The 17,069-nt window shown below is 35.7% G+C and overlaps 1 protein-coding gene across 2 annotated transcripts in view; it reads left to right on the top strand.

Annotated features, from left to right (window-relative positions):
• LOC110464041 (NLR family CARD domain-containing protein 4-like) overlaps nucleotides 1-17,069 on the top strand; it is a 40,788-nt gene that overhangs the window by 8,384 nt on the left and 15,335 nt on the right. The window contains exon 1 of one of the 2 annotated variants that reach the window (XM_021519053.1): nucleotides 7,365-7,628. The exons of the other annotated variant lie outside the window; for it this stretch is intronic. Within the exon in view, the coding sequence (XP_021374728.1) occupies nucleotides 7,438-7,628 (191 nt within the window). The 5' untranslated portion in view covers nucleotides 7,365-7,437. Of the gene's footprint in view, nucleotides 1-7,364; nucleotides 7,629-17,069 lie in introns of those variants that run through there. 2 annotated transcript variants of the gene reach the window in all.

Raw genomic sequence — 17,069 nt, 5'->3', positions numbered from 1 at the left:
TCTGTCAATGACATCAAAGCGACTGATATTGAAGAGGACTTTTCAAAATAGTTTGACGTTTATTGACTTAAATTTCATTCCGGGAGGACATAAACATTTCCTGAATGTGTACTCTAAGCTTATCGATCAATATCTCATACATAAACAGTGCAGTACAATGATTAATGTATATAAATCAATTCAACGTCAACCTCCAAACAAAGGTCTTATTGGAGGTGATAGCTATACGCAAGAAATAGTTTTGTAAGAGTTACCTCCCTTGATTCCATTTTTTTCATCTAAAATATTTATTTCAGGATCACTGTACTTCTGCCACAAAAACTGGACCTTGAAATTTGAATCAGAAATATTTTACCGGCATGAAGATTGATTTATAAATAATCTCTGAAGAGAACCCGATACCTTGAGGAACCTTTTTAGAAATCACCAACAGTGTCTAAGAGAGCATAAATTATAGTTGAATATTGTGAGTTATACATAACTGTGCTTAAGGGCATACGGCGACACATTGTTCGCTCTGACATTTTAATTGATGTGTACAGTACGGAACATTGCTAGTCCGGATACTTTGGTTTGTTTATGCATGTACACTGGGACCATGCTTTCTCTGATACTATTATTTGTGGTTACAGCAGCCGAACAGTTGTATATTGGTTACGTGTGCAATAACTTGGGACTATTTTGTTTGTAACTAACCTACTAGAAACTAACCAATCAGAGAAGGTCATCGTCTTAAACCCGTGTCTGACCTCAGCGTAACCTCTAAATAGACTCCAGCATAGATAACATGTACCGTCGGTTTATTGTATATAGAACGTCAATGAACGAGTATCGAGGGTCTTGTTTTCATGTATTTGACAACTGCGATTAGAATTAAGCTGTGCAATATCTTTAAGTAAATATTTTGGATAAAAAGTCAATATTTTGATGTAATATGACTGGTAAACACGACCGTACTTCTGTATTGGAGAGCGCCGGGTTTGTTAACTTCTTTTATTTTATGACTTCGTTTGACTGACAGGTGTGTATTCAAACAGATCGATACTCAATTATCGATAGCATTTCCTATCGATTTGTTCACCGACCATACAATATGGCGCGCGCTGGAATAGAAACGCAATGATTGATGATAACACACTCGACAAAAGTCTCCATTATACATGACGTAAATTGATGGAACTCTTCTGTGAATGGAGGCACAGAATTATATCTTTTTTTCCCCTCAAAATGGCCAACGATATGAAAATATGAATGAATTCTTTTATTCTCATACAAATATGTGAGAACCCAGATTCAAAGTCTGATAAGCTTAACGAAAATGTTGGCGTCCACATTGTTTAATTTTGAAATTAACGGCTAAAACTAGGTATATTTTTGTATATGTTGACAATAGCTAAACTTAAATCCGACAAAACAAAAATCAAAAATTTTAAATTTGAGATTCTAATAAAATTCATTCTGTTGAATTGTTTTATTTAAGACTCGTGAACCTAACAATGCTTTTAAAAGTTTGGCACGTGACTTTAAAAGAACCGTGCACACCTGCTTACAACATGTATCCTAAAGCGAACAATAAAAATCTTCACAAAAAATCTTTTTGTGAGAGAAACGATATATTTTGTCTTTGCGTGTCTCAAAACCCGGTAGTATATATGTATTTATCCGAGGAGTATCGAACACTGCCGTGAAACAAAATGGCTAGAACATTTCGGATTCGAAGGCTAAGATGGTGAAAGGTAAATCGCGTCGTCAGCATAAACCGGTCAACTGGTGAGAAAGTTTTGTAAATATTTGATGTAGATGTTGTTTTTGAAACGATTTCGGTTTCTGTTGTCATGTTCTATGTTTTCTGAATGTTAAATGTTTAATTTAGTAATTTTTCGAGTTTGGTGTTGGTCCGTACTGTTTACCATCAGTTTATGTCTATTTGCTTACCCGCTAAAGGGTTATTTTAATTGTTATACAACTTGTATGTAAACACTAGAGACCACTCGAATGCTCACCAAACGCCATTCTGTTTACCTTACCCGATTAGAGATGTTCCAAGAGGATATATGTTACAATTCAAATATAACTGGTGTATCTGATAACCGTGTACGCCCCCTAGTGGTATAATCTCTAGTAAACTTATTTATATTTCATAAGGCCACCTTTTGTTGGTGTTGCAATCAATGTGACACTCAGTAGTATCATATTGGGATGCACAGATGCGCCATCTATAGTCGTAGCATTGATATCATATCAATGAGTACGGTAGCTCCATCTGGTCATGTATTTTCACCATTTTCCTCAATTTTTCCCCACTCGGAACCACACCCCCACCCCAACCCCACCCCGACCCCATCCCCCTTGGAAATTTGGAAACACCCTCCAGATAGGTCTCTGGATACGCCACTGTGTTAGAATGTACAAACGCCCCACCTAGCGGCAATATCAGTATTGTCATGTAAAGAGCGCAATTACAACCTATTGATAACGATGGTGTCAAATGTACAAGTGCGCCACCTACATTGCTATCAAATTAGAATGGAACATGGCGCCCCCTAGATTCTAGTATTTTTCATATAAGAGTTTACATTGCCAACTACTAGACTTTATTTCATTACAATCTTCATGAAATGCAAGTTTGCAGTGATTTTTTTTCTACTGTAACAATCAATTAAACATGTTTTTTTCATTATCACACTAATTATAAACCAACCAATTAGTCAAAGATCAAAGTTTAGAGTTGAAAATAACAAACAACTGATATCATCCATTGTGACGTCAGAATAGCACTGACGTTTTCCCACTGACGTCAAAATGCAGCATTCATCGTCAAAGCTAGGTTTGCTGGGAGAAGGTGTATCTGTTCACGAAATTCAATGTTTTTATCATGAAAAAAGAACAAACCGAATATTCTTGGCTTCCGGATAAATAACAGGTATCCTTCACCTATGGGTTGAAACATTTTCGTATTTTTCACTCATGTTACGCTCTTTTCAAAACAAAAATAAATACATTCACCCCACTCCTGAAATACAACTGATATTCATAAAAAATCTTTTATCTAGTTGATTTGTTCTATCCATTTGCCAACACAGGTTTTGAACGGTATTTTTATGTTGTGTATTTGTGTCAGTGTATCTACTTCTTGTTTATGCCTACAAGCATTGTTGTCATGTAATTATATAAGTATCAATATTCAACTTGTGCCCAATCCCTTGTTCAAATTAATTGGCAACGAAATATGTTTAAAGTAAGTACATGTGTTGGGCCACCACTTGGTCGCGGGTTCGTGGCCTGCGTTGGAACCCACAGGTCGGTGGTTTTCCTCAAGTGCTCCGGTTTTCCTCCACCACCAAAACCTGGCATATCCTTAAATGACAAAAGCTGTTAATAGGACGTATAGCACAAAACAAACTAACCAGTGTTTTAAAAGATATAATTGTTCGTTTAATCTGGTGTAGTTTTCTCTTCCTCGTCTCGCTTAATGTTAATCTATACAGATATAGTCATCTTAACTGTTAGACTTGCTCAAGTCTCCAACAGGAACATGACTTGATATTTAACTCGTGACAGTGTTTTTCAGTTATTTCCTAATTCAGTTTTTATGAAACATTTTATAGACTTGCTGAAGTCTTTGATAGGAACACGACTTTGTAGTTTCTGCCCATCGAGACAGATAGGCAGTATTTTGCCCAGCGTTACAATGGTATATTTATCATACGTAGATCTACGTCTGGCTGAGTCAGTTTAAACCTGTGGTCATGTGACACTTTAAATACACCTGTCAAACATTTGTACGCGATCACAAGATTACCTCTTAATCAAGTACAACATTACCTTTAGAAAGTTTGGTTAGCTTAACGGTTCCTTTACTCAAAATTTTACAATGATATATTTTTAAAATAAATATTGTGAGTGCATGAATATGAGCTCAAAATTATCTTCTGAAGATAAGAAAGTCGAAAGTTATTTGTAAATGTTAAAATAATTCTCAAAAAGTATGATTTGATTTTTATTTATTACTAGTTAAACCACAATTCAAGTTAATCAAACTTTGAAAAGCATAGACCTAGTTGAATACAAGACACTGGCGTTTGTAACTAATTTGGTTACGTTTTACTAAACTTGTAAGGACGTTTTTAATTTTCTTGAAATGTATGCCTAATCCTCTTGCTTTTTAATATGGCAATAAATCTGTTCAAACTAATTGTACACTTGTGTCGGATATAAGCTTATAATTTCAAGTATGGATTAGTCAGATGTCCGTGATATCCAGTGTCAGTAAAGTGAGAAGTCGATAAAGACAGGTGTCGGTAAATATGGGTGTCGATGAACGGTGACGTATCGGTAGCGTCATGTGTCAAAAAATCAGGTTCTATGAAATCTAATGTAGGTAGAGTCAGTTGTCGGTAAAGCCAGGTGTCGATATAGCCAGGTGTCGATAAAGCCAGGTATCGGTTAAGTCCGGTAACAGACATCACTTCACAATGTGACCCGTTAGTCCGGAAACCTAAGTATTCAAATGACATCGGAAAATCCGGACTGATTAATAATCCAGATCGAGGAATATCAAGGCACTTGGATAATTCTGAAAGTATCTGTCAATAGAAAACCTGTGCGGTGAAAATAATTCTATCCAACTTTGAAAAAAACAAAAACAAAAAAAGTACCCCCGTAAGGCTCGAGGCTATCTATGTCCGGAGAGTGAAGTTACCCTATAATTAGAGAATTCCGGATTAACAAGATCCTCCAATAATTGTGCTGTTATGTTAAAACTACAACCTCAGACGGGATTACCTACCTTAATACCATATATCACCGCTAGGGCTGCGCTTTTTGATCACTTTACATTTCAAAATGATACCTATAACAGAAGATTTGCTTGTTTGTGTTTTACGTCCTATAAACAGCTTTGGTCATTTAAGGACGTGCCAGGTTTTGGTGGTGGAGGAAAGTCGGAGTTCCCGGAGAAAAACCACCGACCTACAGCCAGTACCTAGCGACTGTCTCACGTAGGTCTAGAACCCGCGACCCAGTGGTAGAGGGTTAGTGGTAGCAGATTGTCGGACACCTTAACTACCTGGCTACCGCGGCCCTTTACTACAGAAGACTGAAGTCTAAATAGCCACAAAACTGTATCATAAAGATGATAGGCACTTTGTCTTGGGTTTCGTCCATGCATCTGTACTGTTTATAAATACTTCATGTCCAAGCATGCTGTCGAGGAGACGAAATCTCCAAAACCAATTTACATAACCATTACTAAATTAGATCGATGTATGGATACAAAACATATGTTAATTGAATATTAAATGTATTCATAGTTGAAGACATTTACATATAAAACGCATGCACCGCTTGTATTTTCCAAGGATAAAAATTATGCTAAAAAGTATACAGTCATGTTATTTCAAATAAACAACCTTCGAAAATAAAAAAGCGAACAAAATAGGTTCTTGAGGGAAATTGTTGGAATTTCTAACATTTTTGGCCCTATATATGTATTTTTTCCAGTTAACTTCAATATTAACCAGTAGATACGATTTTGTAATCAACACCTAGTCATAGCTATATATACAGATACACAGTTCATGAAACTAATGAGACATAAATCTGTATAGACAAACCCTTAATCGCGCTCGTGTGAAATTTTGTATATATATACAAATTTAAGATTATTTAAATCATTTTACAAAATGTTCAAATCATTTACACCAAGGTAATTAGTGTGATACTATAATTGGTGGTCTTTTAATCAATCGGTCAAGTCACGATCACTTAATTGTAATTTTATCATTATCGAAATGTTCAAAGGAAGTAGTTGCACGAAATACGTGTTAGGGGCCTAGATTCCTTATTTTCTAAAAGCGCCATCTTGTGTCAGTCACATTTACTAGGAGGCTGATAGCGATATCCGGTGGCAATCTGGCCGTACCATATCGAGATTCACTGTACTCGGCGCAGACAGATTCCGCGCGTTGTCGTCGTGGAATTATAAACTGCCTACGTCACTGTTAGTCTTGTTTAAAGGACAACGAGACAAATTAATTAGCATGAGATCCGTTTAAAGCACATATCTTCAAATCGTATCGATTACTATTAAGTAGTATGTGTACTAAATCATTTGTGGAAATCTGGCAATCTCGTTTGAATAGGAGAGTATGTATATTTGGCATACATAAGAAGGAACAACAAGGGGCACTCCTTAATGTATAGTATTATAGCATACTTGTTTCCAATTTAAAATTTGGAGCTTTCTTTCCAAATAATACTGCTCAGGACACGGGGGTTGAGGGGGCTGGGTGGTACGATGTTGACTAGAGGGGATGGGAGGGAGTTGGAGTGAGCCGAATGAGTAAATTAACAATCATATTTAGTGTTCATGTAATCCTATTTCCGACAGGTGATTTTCGGAAAAACTTACCCCGGATCGTATATTAATACGTTTAAGCAATTAATATTAATTCATACGAAACCTTTTCCAGTCCTGTCCCTCGCAAGTGTCACGGCTGGAAGGAGAGGTATTGTTGGGGGAGTCAAATATGTCGGGTGTACGTCAGGGAGACCTACTAGGACGGGTCATATTGAGACCCGATACTGGCGTGTATATTAGTGTGCTATAGATACGGTATCAATGTTGGTTTATAACAATACCGTCGTTACAATCCATTCACTAATGTACGTATACGTATACATGTAGTGCTTGTATCGTCACTGTGAAATGAAACAACCCTATGTATTGGTTATACTTTTAATTTGTGGATTTATCCTTCAATATATGGATTTTTTTCTAAAACGTTCTACAGATAGTTCTACGTGATATGTTCCGGTGTGTTTACTTACGAATTTAATTCCTTGATAATCGTTCATGTGACACAGCAACATCGACATTCAATAATATGGTCTGGATTTAAAAACCATCTGACGAAAAATTATAATCACTTTCATTGGGTTTAAAAATTCAAATAAGGATCATTTATAAGGATAATTTACTGATCTTTTACTTCTAAAATTACCTAATTACTAGATATATTTCACGTGTATATTTTAAAAGGATATTAACTTACCAAGGCGGAATTTAAATTAGCTTCATTTAACTTACTCGACCTTGTTATTGGCGAATGGCAGTGCCAATTACAGTTGAAAATTAAGCCCGTCGGGTTTTAAAGTGTATATTTGTTCTGTGGTTGAGTTCAAAACAGCAAAAAAGTCTTTGCTATGAAGAGTTAAAGATAAGTTGTTACGGATTCTATCAAAAAAAAAGTATACAATTCGGAACTGACTCTAAATGTGGACAAAAAAGTGTCGGACATATATGAATAATGTATGCAACCTACACTACACAATATCTGATTTCGTCGTCAGTTTTTGTTGCTTTGGGATGTGAATAATTATTAACCCTTGTGTTGGACGTAGACATTACGTGTGTGCTCACCTACACAAGAACTGATGTCGTCATCAGTAACGATAACCAAGGCCGTGACCATGAGGTCGAAGAAGTCGACTTTCTCTGTGAAAAATGTGGCACCAAGCATACCATCGTTATTCTTGGAAGCCAGGGAGAAAAAACCGCCTCGTCACAACCGCGTTCCTCGGGAAGGGAGGCGGTTGGAGAAAATACAGATAACGAAACTGTCAACGTAAGTAGATCGCATCCGGTAAAAGGGTTCACTTCCGGATTAGAATCGTAATATCCCATATTTGTTTTACAACGCAGGGCTCTAAAGTCCCATGATTTGGTGAAAGTTGATTCTCCCATGAACAATGTTTGAATTCGTCAATGTCTTTGGATTATGGAAGGTTGTGTCTTGTTTGAAGTAAAGACGTCTTGTAGCCGGATGTGATCTTCTTACATTGACAATATTTTAGACGTTCAACAATATTATCAATGTAAGAAGATCACATCCGGCTATATGGTTTACTTCTAGTTTCAAATCTCAACATTTTTTTAAAACTTTAGTGTACGTAGATTAAGAATCAATTCAGTGCACTATTATTAGGGTTTAGTCTGGTTTACATAAAATACGTTTTGATGTTACAGTTGGTCATGGAATTCATTAAAAAGCATCAAATAGTCTGAACTTTTCAGTTTTAAGACTTATTAGCATAGAATATCTTTAGGAATATTGAATGACCATAACTCTAGTTATCTACAAAGAAATGTCGAACTCGACGATCATATGCTTAAAATCATTTAGAGAGAAAAAATTTCGACCCTTGAAGCTATATCGCTTTTTTATTGGAGCCCATGGCTCACTTGTCTGTCGGCGTTATGACAGATTAAATAAAAATTCAACTAATGTGAAATCATTTCATAAATCAAGAACCATTTTTTTAAGTTGTTGAACCATTGCTCAACAGTTGTTTTTTATTTAAAGCTTGGTCGTTATTATAACGATTCGAACTTCACATCATTCGCTAACCAAACTATATTTAACTGAGACGTGAGGTGATTACAATGATTTTTTTTATTATTATTTAAAGCATGGTTAGCTTTAAATCAAAATAGCCGTCATCCCACATAACAAATGTCATCGAATGCATGTAAATTGTAATTAAAATCACGGAAGAGTGGATTAAAGTTTGGGTTTGAAGACAAGAGAACCAAATACATTTGGATATTTCCTAAATAAAGGATTTAATTACTAGTTTTGAAAATTAAGTTCATAGCTCGTTAAGCTAGTCATCGATTTAAATACCGGACCATTTGAATTTGATAGCTGTAGGTCGACAATGCTTATAATTAAACCAACTACTGTTTTTTTTAACTTTAAACTCCCCTTCATTGGAATCCAAAGTATTTACAGTCAGGTAAACGACATATTCAATATGCATGTGCATTTCAAAGTTAGATAAGTTAGGATATGAAATTAAGAATAAATCAAAACGCCAAAGTTTGATACTAGATGAATTCACAGGGACCTGTTAATTTATTACAATAGCTATATTTGGTCCTTAACGGGCGTTGTTCAGGGTAATGTTAGCTCATATTAGGGATTGTAAAAACCTGCAATGGTGGTATATACAAGTGTAAACCGATGCTGGGGGAGGGGATTTTTTATCCAGATTTTTTCTCTGAACACGTGAGCGTATATTCAAACACAGCTTCGGTAACAAATTGTCATGTTCCTTAGGGTAAATTAAGCATGCAACGATTGTGTAACGGCAAACGTTCATTAGAGTTTCGTTGGTCCGGATACGTCGGTTTGTTGTGTATCTTGGGAACTCATGCTAGTCGGTAATGCTGTGTTTTTTAACAGGAGTGTAAAGTTATCTTAGTGTACAATATTTGATCCAAGGTCATGCGTCATAAATTAACAAATAATAATCATAAACTACGTCACGGTTTGTATTACTGTATGATTTTGGTGATCGGGTGCTGAAATGTAACACTTCAAGTTAATATTCACTCCCTTGGTTTGAACTCTTCTGTAAAAAAAGATCAGAAGATAGAGTGGTTGATACATGAGCGTTTTTAATTGAAGCTTATCAATTCCCCATAAATAGCAACAATCAATACAGCATGAACTGTTTATATTTACAAACCTGACCAGGTACCATTAAATTCGTCCTAAGCTCATTAATATTAAAACAAATATTTCTTTGTTCAATCTTTACAAGAGCATAACAGTAACTTGAGATATATCACATGTATATATCGGCACTGTAGGTTATTCCTGTAATGAATCGGCTAAAAAATAGCAACATGTCCCTATTGAACAAGAGTCCTTTTATATATGGATTTTGAAGTTTTTAACAATTTTATTTTGCATTTTGTAACTCATACTTTTGTACCGTTACCCTATTACAAATATTGTGAATGTATGTTACACAAAAGACAACAATGTCTATTGCAAGAAATAAAGATATACATATTAACAGTGACGTAATGGGATCGTGCTGTTCGACGGGTCGTTGTCGGCCAAAGTCCACATGTCTTTCTGCCAGAGTACTTGCGGCGGTGGCCAAGTCTGACATTCTGCTACCACTAGCCCTCCACCACTGGGTCGCGGGTTCGAGCTCGAGGCCAACGTGGGGCAGGGGTCGTAGGTCGGTGTTTTTTTCTCCGGGAATTCCAGCTTTCCTCCACCACCAAATCCTGGCACGTCCTTAAATGACCATACCTGTTGACAGGACGTAAAACACAAACAAACCTAACCAACAGGTACTTGTATTGTGGCTGATGCCAAAATATATCTGTACCAAACACTTAAAGCCTCTATGTCAGGTGATTTTACTTCCTAAGCAGCAACACCGTGTACCAGGATAGTTAGAAATGGTATTTGCTACGATGCAAATTTCTTTTTCTTTGGCTTTAAATTATGGACATTGATGGGAGAGGAATTGATATCTCCGTAAGTTTGGTGATAAAATAACTGGTAACAATCGTAAGAGACGAATGAAGATAAAATATTTGTTTTTGGTTCCTATACCTTTCCCCTAGATATATTCTGCTGTTTTTTTCTCAAATTGCAAAATCACTTTATTTTCCCAAAATCGTGTATTTTTGTTTGTGATTTTTTGTCCGAAAGTCATAAGACAGGTCTCGGGTCAATAAATAAATAGAAACACACCGGCTTTTCCGCCATTCAAAATCCTTTAAATAAACATATGCTTGAAATCTTAATTTGATTGTGTTTTATCAGGGCTAGAGCAATGATAAGCAAATCGGTGTTCAACGCTAGTTTAATTTCGCTGAAGGCCGATTCAATTAGAAAAGCGTCCAGTATTTGCATATTAAATAAAAGTGCATTCGGAAGCACTCGTGATATAACGTTATATCTTCTTACTACAATCTTCGATGCTAAAATCCTCAGCACCCCACCCCCACCCCTCCCTTTTCCTTTGTTTCTCATCCCACCCAGCAGATGTCGAGGACATCTAGCTACATCGAATAAAGCAATACCACAGGGACCTGAGACGTTTTTCCATCTATATTTATACCTAAGCTAAAGCCCTCGGTCTGATAGTGGGTCCTCGGGCTGATATGGTATGTGATATGTACCATGTAATGTTCTCTCCATATATATCATCATTGGGGTAACAATTTTACCGAAACTTATTCTACACCCCCCAAAATGTGTAAATTAACTCTAAACACCTTAGCTTAGCTCCAGATATAGCTGTAACAAATAACCAGGTCCCTGTGATCATTACGGCGTCTACTGTATGTGTTAGCCTTATATCGGCGAGAAATATGCATTTTATGAATGCATTAGCACCTACGTAATTCAACAGTGTTCAAGGCCGAATTAATCTATCCGAGGGCTGATTTATTGAGAACAGCACAATGCCCCAGATTATGGACAGATACATTAATGTTATATATACACTAATGGTATAAAAGTACATTCGGAATCACTCCTTCGGAACCACTCATAATGTATTGAGAGCAACATGGAACAGTTGAAACGAAAAATAGTTCGGTCTTCAGTAAGAGACAAAACCGATAATTCTATCAAAAATTTTGACATCGAAAAATATCATAAATCCGCCACTGTGAGTGTATTGTCGTGGAAAATATATCTTTTTTGTACAAAACAAATGTCTCATGCCCCAGACATTATATATTTATGTAATCCAGCATATTCCCACCGCCGTGATATACTCCACCATACATATACACCCGCAACAATTAATTAATCAATTATTAATAACGACGTGTCTGTCCCCTGTGATTATAATATGGGAACTTTAATATCAGAATAAATCATTTGTCATTGTCTTTGGCAAGCCCAGGTGTTGCGTCCTGTCAAAATTTTGTCTGCGTCGCTGCCAGATTTTATTTCCAACACTCAGTGCCAGTGACGTGACTATTGTCTAACCTTGCAGACCTGCTTGCTAGCCTTGAATTTTTCTGACGTCATCAAATAAAAGAATCAGCCCAGATCTATTTCCCATTGAATAAAATGATCAGTGACATGTCAGGAAATTGGACACCCACGGCTTTTGTAGAGTGCTCGTTTACAGTGCAATGGCACCGATAGAATTATTTTCACTTGGTGATACAATTTTTCTTCTGTATATTTTTTATGAGGAGTTTCATTTATGAGAGCATAACTGCAACTGCTATTTACAGTGTAAGAATAAACATAATCTGAGTACTACTGCAACGATTGCGTGACTACGCGTTCTGAAAATAGTTCTTCAAGAAACACATTATTTAAAACGTTCTCCGACACTTTAATAGAATTTAATTTCATATGATTAATATAGTCATTTCAAAATATCATTTATTTTCTTACAACTAAAAACAAATAGTATTGTTGCCATCGCACATCATTCCGCACCATTCCGTTTGACTGCGACACATGTGGCAGTTATACCAGTATGTCTGCCACATTTATGCAGTTTATTGTTTAATTATACAAGTTTGATATTATAACACCCATTATGACGTCACAATAAACTATGTAATGATGTCACAATTTCTGGTGATATTTATGTTTATTTTTTCTGTCTAAATAATCACAACATATGCTAATTAATACATGTTTTGGTTAAGTATATCACACAAAAAAATCTAAATTATTTCTGTTACACGTAATTTAAAAATAAACTAATTAGAGCTTGTTTCATAGAATTACATATACTGCGTGTATAAGAGATGTTCTGTTTTTACACTGTTTAGAATATTAAAAAGTTTGTTTACATATTTCATAATTCTACAACATTGTACGGGTTGTTGATTTTATCGTTTACTGATTTATATATACTTATAACTTACAAGTAAAATCAGGGGGAGATAACAGACCTTATTGGAAATTGCTATTATGTATTATCAATATCGTTTATGCACGGAATGCGTATATACACAGCTCTGCTATGCGACAGATTTTAACTGTACATATCCTGGCCCCCTTTATAGCTTCGTGGTAGTGGAAATGACGTACAACTACCAGGTATATTGGTAGATTTAATTCTATTAAATTCAATTATACTCAATTAGTATATCAAAGGGCCACATGTACAGGTTGCAATTATACAATTACATATAAATGAGTCATCTCCACCACCCTTAAATCAAATCTATGAGACTTAACGAGACGCTGTCATTTTTGCCTTACACTCATTACTATAAAAAGGAATATAAGTATATGGCATATAAATTAAAAGTTATGGATAACAAACTCTCTGTGTACCACTCATGAATATATATATATGAATAAGAAGATACAAAAATAAACATACAAAGTATAGTAAAATGGCAGGTCTTATAATTAATTGTATATCTCATCATGGTCGCCTTCTATAGGTTCAATCGGTAGACCGTCGGACTGAGAAGCTGTGGTCCTTAGTTCGATTCTCTAAGGAAGCACACTACTGTTTTTCCTTTTACAAGGGCATGACTAACGTGTCCATTTATTAAAGAGAAGACAACTCAGTTGTGTGGGAGAAATATGTTTTACTTAGAGGCTACGTGATATATCATATCCAATCAAATTCGCTGTTACTGGTTTGATCATATCAAATCAGATTCACTGTCGTATTTCTATTCTTGACCAATCAGATTCATTGTTATATGATTTATCTCATCCAATCAGATTTACTGTTATAAAGATCACATGATGTGTACTGGGGTAATAATGAACATCAATCGGCTTCAAACTCATTAATTAATTGCAATATGATTAGTAACATGTTTATCATTTCAAAATTGTATCCTAACGTTGTAAGATGTTATTGATTTTATTGTTGTAGTCATTGACAAAATTGTCAAGATCGTATCTATACTGACATGATACAGTTCTATGTAGCTTTAGATGATTTTACCGATCAATAGTTATTTTTTCTCTTTCGTCTTTCAGAAAGACATTCTCTTTGAACAAACCTTCTATATATACACTGTACTCTCTAGGTTCAATAATACACGTGGCTGATTTTAGATTGAGAAAGGAATCTCATGGGTAAAGGCTAAAACCTTTCAGGGAGGCCGAAAGGTCCGGATCATCTCTTCATAACTTAAGCCAGCTCTGGTTTGCTGGCGCTGTCGCATGCTGAGAGACATAACATGATTCAATCTGGTCTTGTAACAGAATATTGAACCCGCAGTTATCAAAGGCAGCATCAGTTAATGATATCACATTCGGTACACTCACACGTCTGTAGCATACTCAAGGATCCATATCGCCTTTGTCACGTCTCTGTATCACCATTGTCACATGTCTATATCACCATAGTAACGTGTCTATATAATCATTGTCACGTATCTATATTATCATTGTCACGTATCTATATTATCATTGTCAAGTGTCTAAATCCCGTTGTCAAGTGTCAATATCAACATGGTCACGTGTCAATATCAACATGGTCACGTGTCTAAATCATCATTGTCACGTGTATATATTATCATTATCACGTGTCAATATCAACATTGTCACGTGTCTAAATCATCATTGTCACGTGTCAATATCAACATTGTCACGTTTCTATATCATCATTGTCACGTGTCAATATCATCATTGTCACGTATCAATATAAATATTGTCACGTGTCTAAATCATCATTGCCACGTGTCAATATCAACATGGTCACGTGTCTAAATCATCATTGTTACGTGTCTATATCATCATTATCACGTGTCAATATCAACATTGACACGTGTCTAAATCATCATTGTCACGTGTCAATATCAACATGGTCACATGTCAATATCAACATTGTTACGTATCTAATTCATTATTGTCATGTGTTTATATAATCATTGTCACATGTCAATATCAATATTGTCACGTGTCTATATCATCATTGTCACGTGTCTAAATCATCATTGTCACGTGTGTATATTATCGTTGGCACGCGTATGTATTCTTTACAGTTGCCCTTGAATAGCCCTATCATCCAGTAGAGCACGTTCACCAAGGCGGTCGGGGTTCGATTCCCCGGTCGGGGTTCGATTCCCCGATCAGACGCGAAAAGGTTTGGGGTCACCCTGCCCGACCTCATGGGTTTTCTCCAGGTACTCTGGTTTCCTTCCACATATAGACCCCCTACGCGCTTAAACCTGGGCACTCAAGAGTGTTTTATATAAGTTATATAACTTGTTTCATAATTGTTATACATAAGTACATAAAGTTTATATTTTGTAGTATAGCACGAACGCCGTCACCATGTGACCTTATTGCGAGGAAGTAAAAACTCTAAACAAACAAACAAATAAACATCTGATTGTCACGTGTTTTATCTTTTCTTGATAATCACGTTTCTGCACGCCATTGTCACGTGATAACATCATCAGTACGACATTAGCACTACCGCTGTTAAGGTATGACCAGGTATTTTATTTGTGTTGCAGTATTTAAATAACCCCGTGTTGTCTTTGAATCTCGTCTAAACCGAGACTTTACAGAAGATGGTATCACAGACTTGTTGAATGCTAGTCTGTGAGGTGACACCATGTTCATACAGTACGACCATCATTAGTATACGTACGGATCAATACCATCCACTGTAGGGGATACTCACTATAGAATAAACATGTAACGTTATATACCTTACGTTTCCGACATGACTTGTCACCTCCAACCAAAGAGAGTTCCGACCCATTTAATCATGTAAACTTTCTGCTATGAACCATAGGTTCATCTTATTTTATCAATTGTTGCAAAATGTAAAAAAAAAAATGGATGCATTTTTAACTCCAAGATGATTATTCACCATAATTGTGTTAATGAACTTCACAAGCGACTTAAGGGTATATGCCATCTTATTGTGATGTACTCATCATTCAAAAGAGTTCTAAAACACAAATAGAAACGAGTTGGGCGTCTTTTCGTTAATGGTAGTTTTATTACGGAACATTTTGTAATTGGTGATGCGAAGGGTCTTAAGAATGACAGCGTTGGTCATACATAGTTGTTTTTTTTAATTATTTTATAAGATGAATTATAAGGAAATAATAGTCAAGGGGATGACACTAACATAAGTCACATTGTGAACAGATTCATGTAGCACAACCAATAAGTGTTTATATGTGACGTTTCGATGACTCATACGGTATGTACTGTGACAGAGCACATACCGTACTACTCATCGAAACGTCACATTTAAACACGTATTGGTTGTGCTAAATGAATCTTTTCACAATCCATACTTACCAACCTGTAGAAAATGTTTAGAAATATCCGACATAAGTCTCATGCATATAGTGTTAGGTAGATTAAATAATATCATTTTAATAACTTACACTGTTTCTTCACCAAAATCACAAAAAACATTCATAAACATTAAAGATATGATGAGAAAGACTCGGATACATAAAAACCTCTCTTTAAATTACAAAGAAACGTTGAGCTCCTGGAGTTGTACATTGTGCGTCCCGTATTCCATGCTGTGCCAGGTCTAACAGGTACACTTACGATCGGCGTTGATGCTTGCTTACCTGCATATAAAAGGTATCGATCACAAAATACCAATCATCTATTAATCGATCCGATTGATTCCTCCGTTCCGCCGCTTTGGGTTTCGTGACCCGTTTCACCATTTGCCATAGACTTGCTATTTAAAACACATATTGCGTTCAACGCCGAAGTCGTTCTTCTATTTCTTTTTATGTCGTGTTGTAATTTAGTTTGAAGCTCCCAAACTCACCCGGATATTTGAATAAATGCATATCCTGCTTGATGCGTTGGTTGAATATAATATCTGCAGTGTTCTTATTTTTTTCGGGTAAATATGTTTTTTAAACGATACATGTACATACAACGAATGTATATGTATGTTAGCATACACGTAACCTTATTTTGCAATTAATATTTTCTGCTACACCTATAATTTTCATTTTTTTTTTTAAATTATATATTTATATTCTTTAAAATCTTATACAAATTCGCTAGAGGTAATAACGATTAAGGCTTGCACTAAATACAATCGCATTTATTGAATAAGTGTACCAATTTAACATTTTTCATCAAATAGGNTAAATTATATATTTATATTCTTTAAAATCTTATACAAATTCGCTAGCGGTAATAACGATTAAGGCTTGCACTAAATAAATCGCACTTATTGAATAAGTGTACCAATTTAACATTTTTCATCAAATAGATGAAATAACTGCTATTATGCCCTATCGCTACCCC

The sequence above is a fragment of the Mizuhopecten yessoensis genome, unplaced genomic scaffold (genome assembly GCF_002113885.1).
Source record: "Mizuhopecten yessoensis strain PY_sf001 unplaced genomic scaffold, ASM211388v2 scaffold10951, whole genome shotgun sequence".
Lineage (NCBI taxonomy): Eukaryota > Metazoa > Mollusca > Bivalvia > Pectinida > Pectinidae > Mizuhopecten > Mizuhopecten yessoensis.
This window is presented reverse-complemented; position numbering and strand designations above follow the sequence as displayed.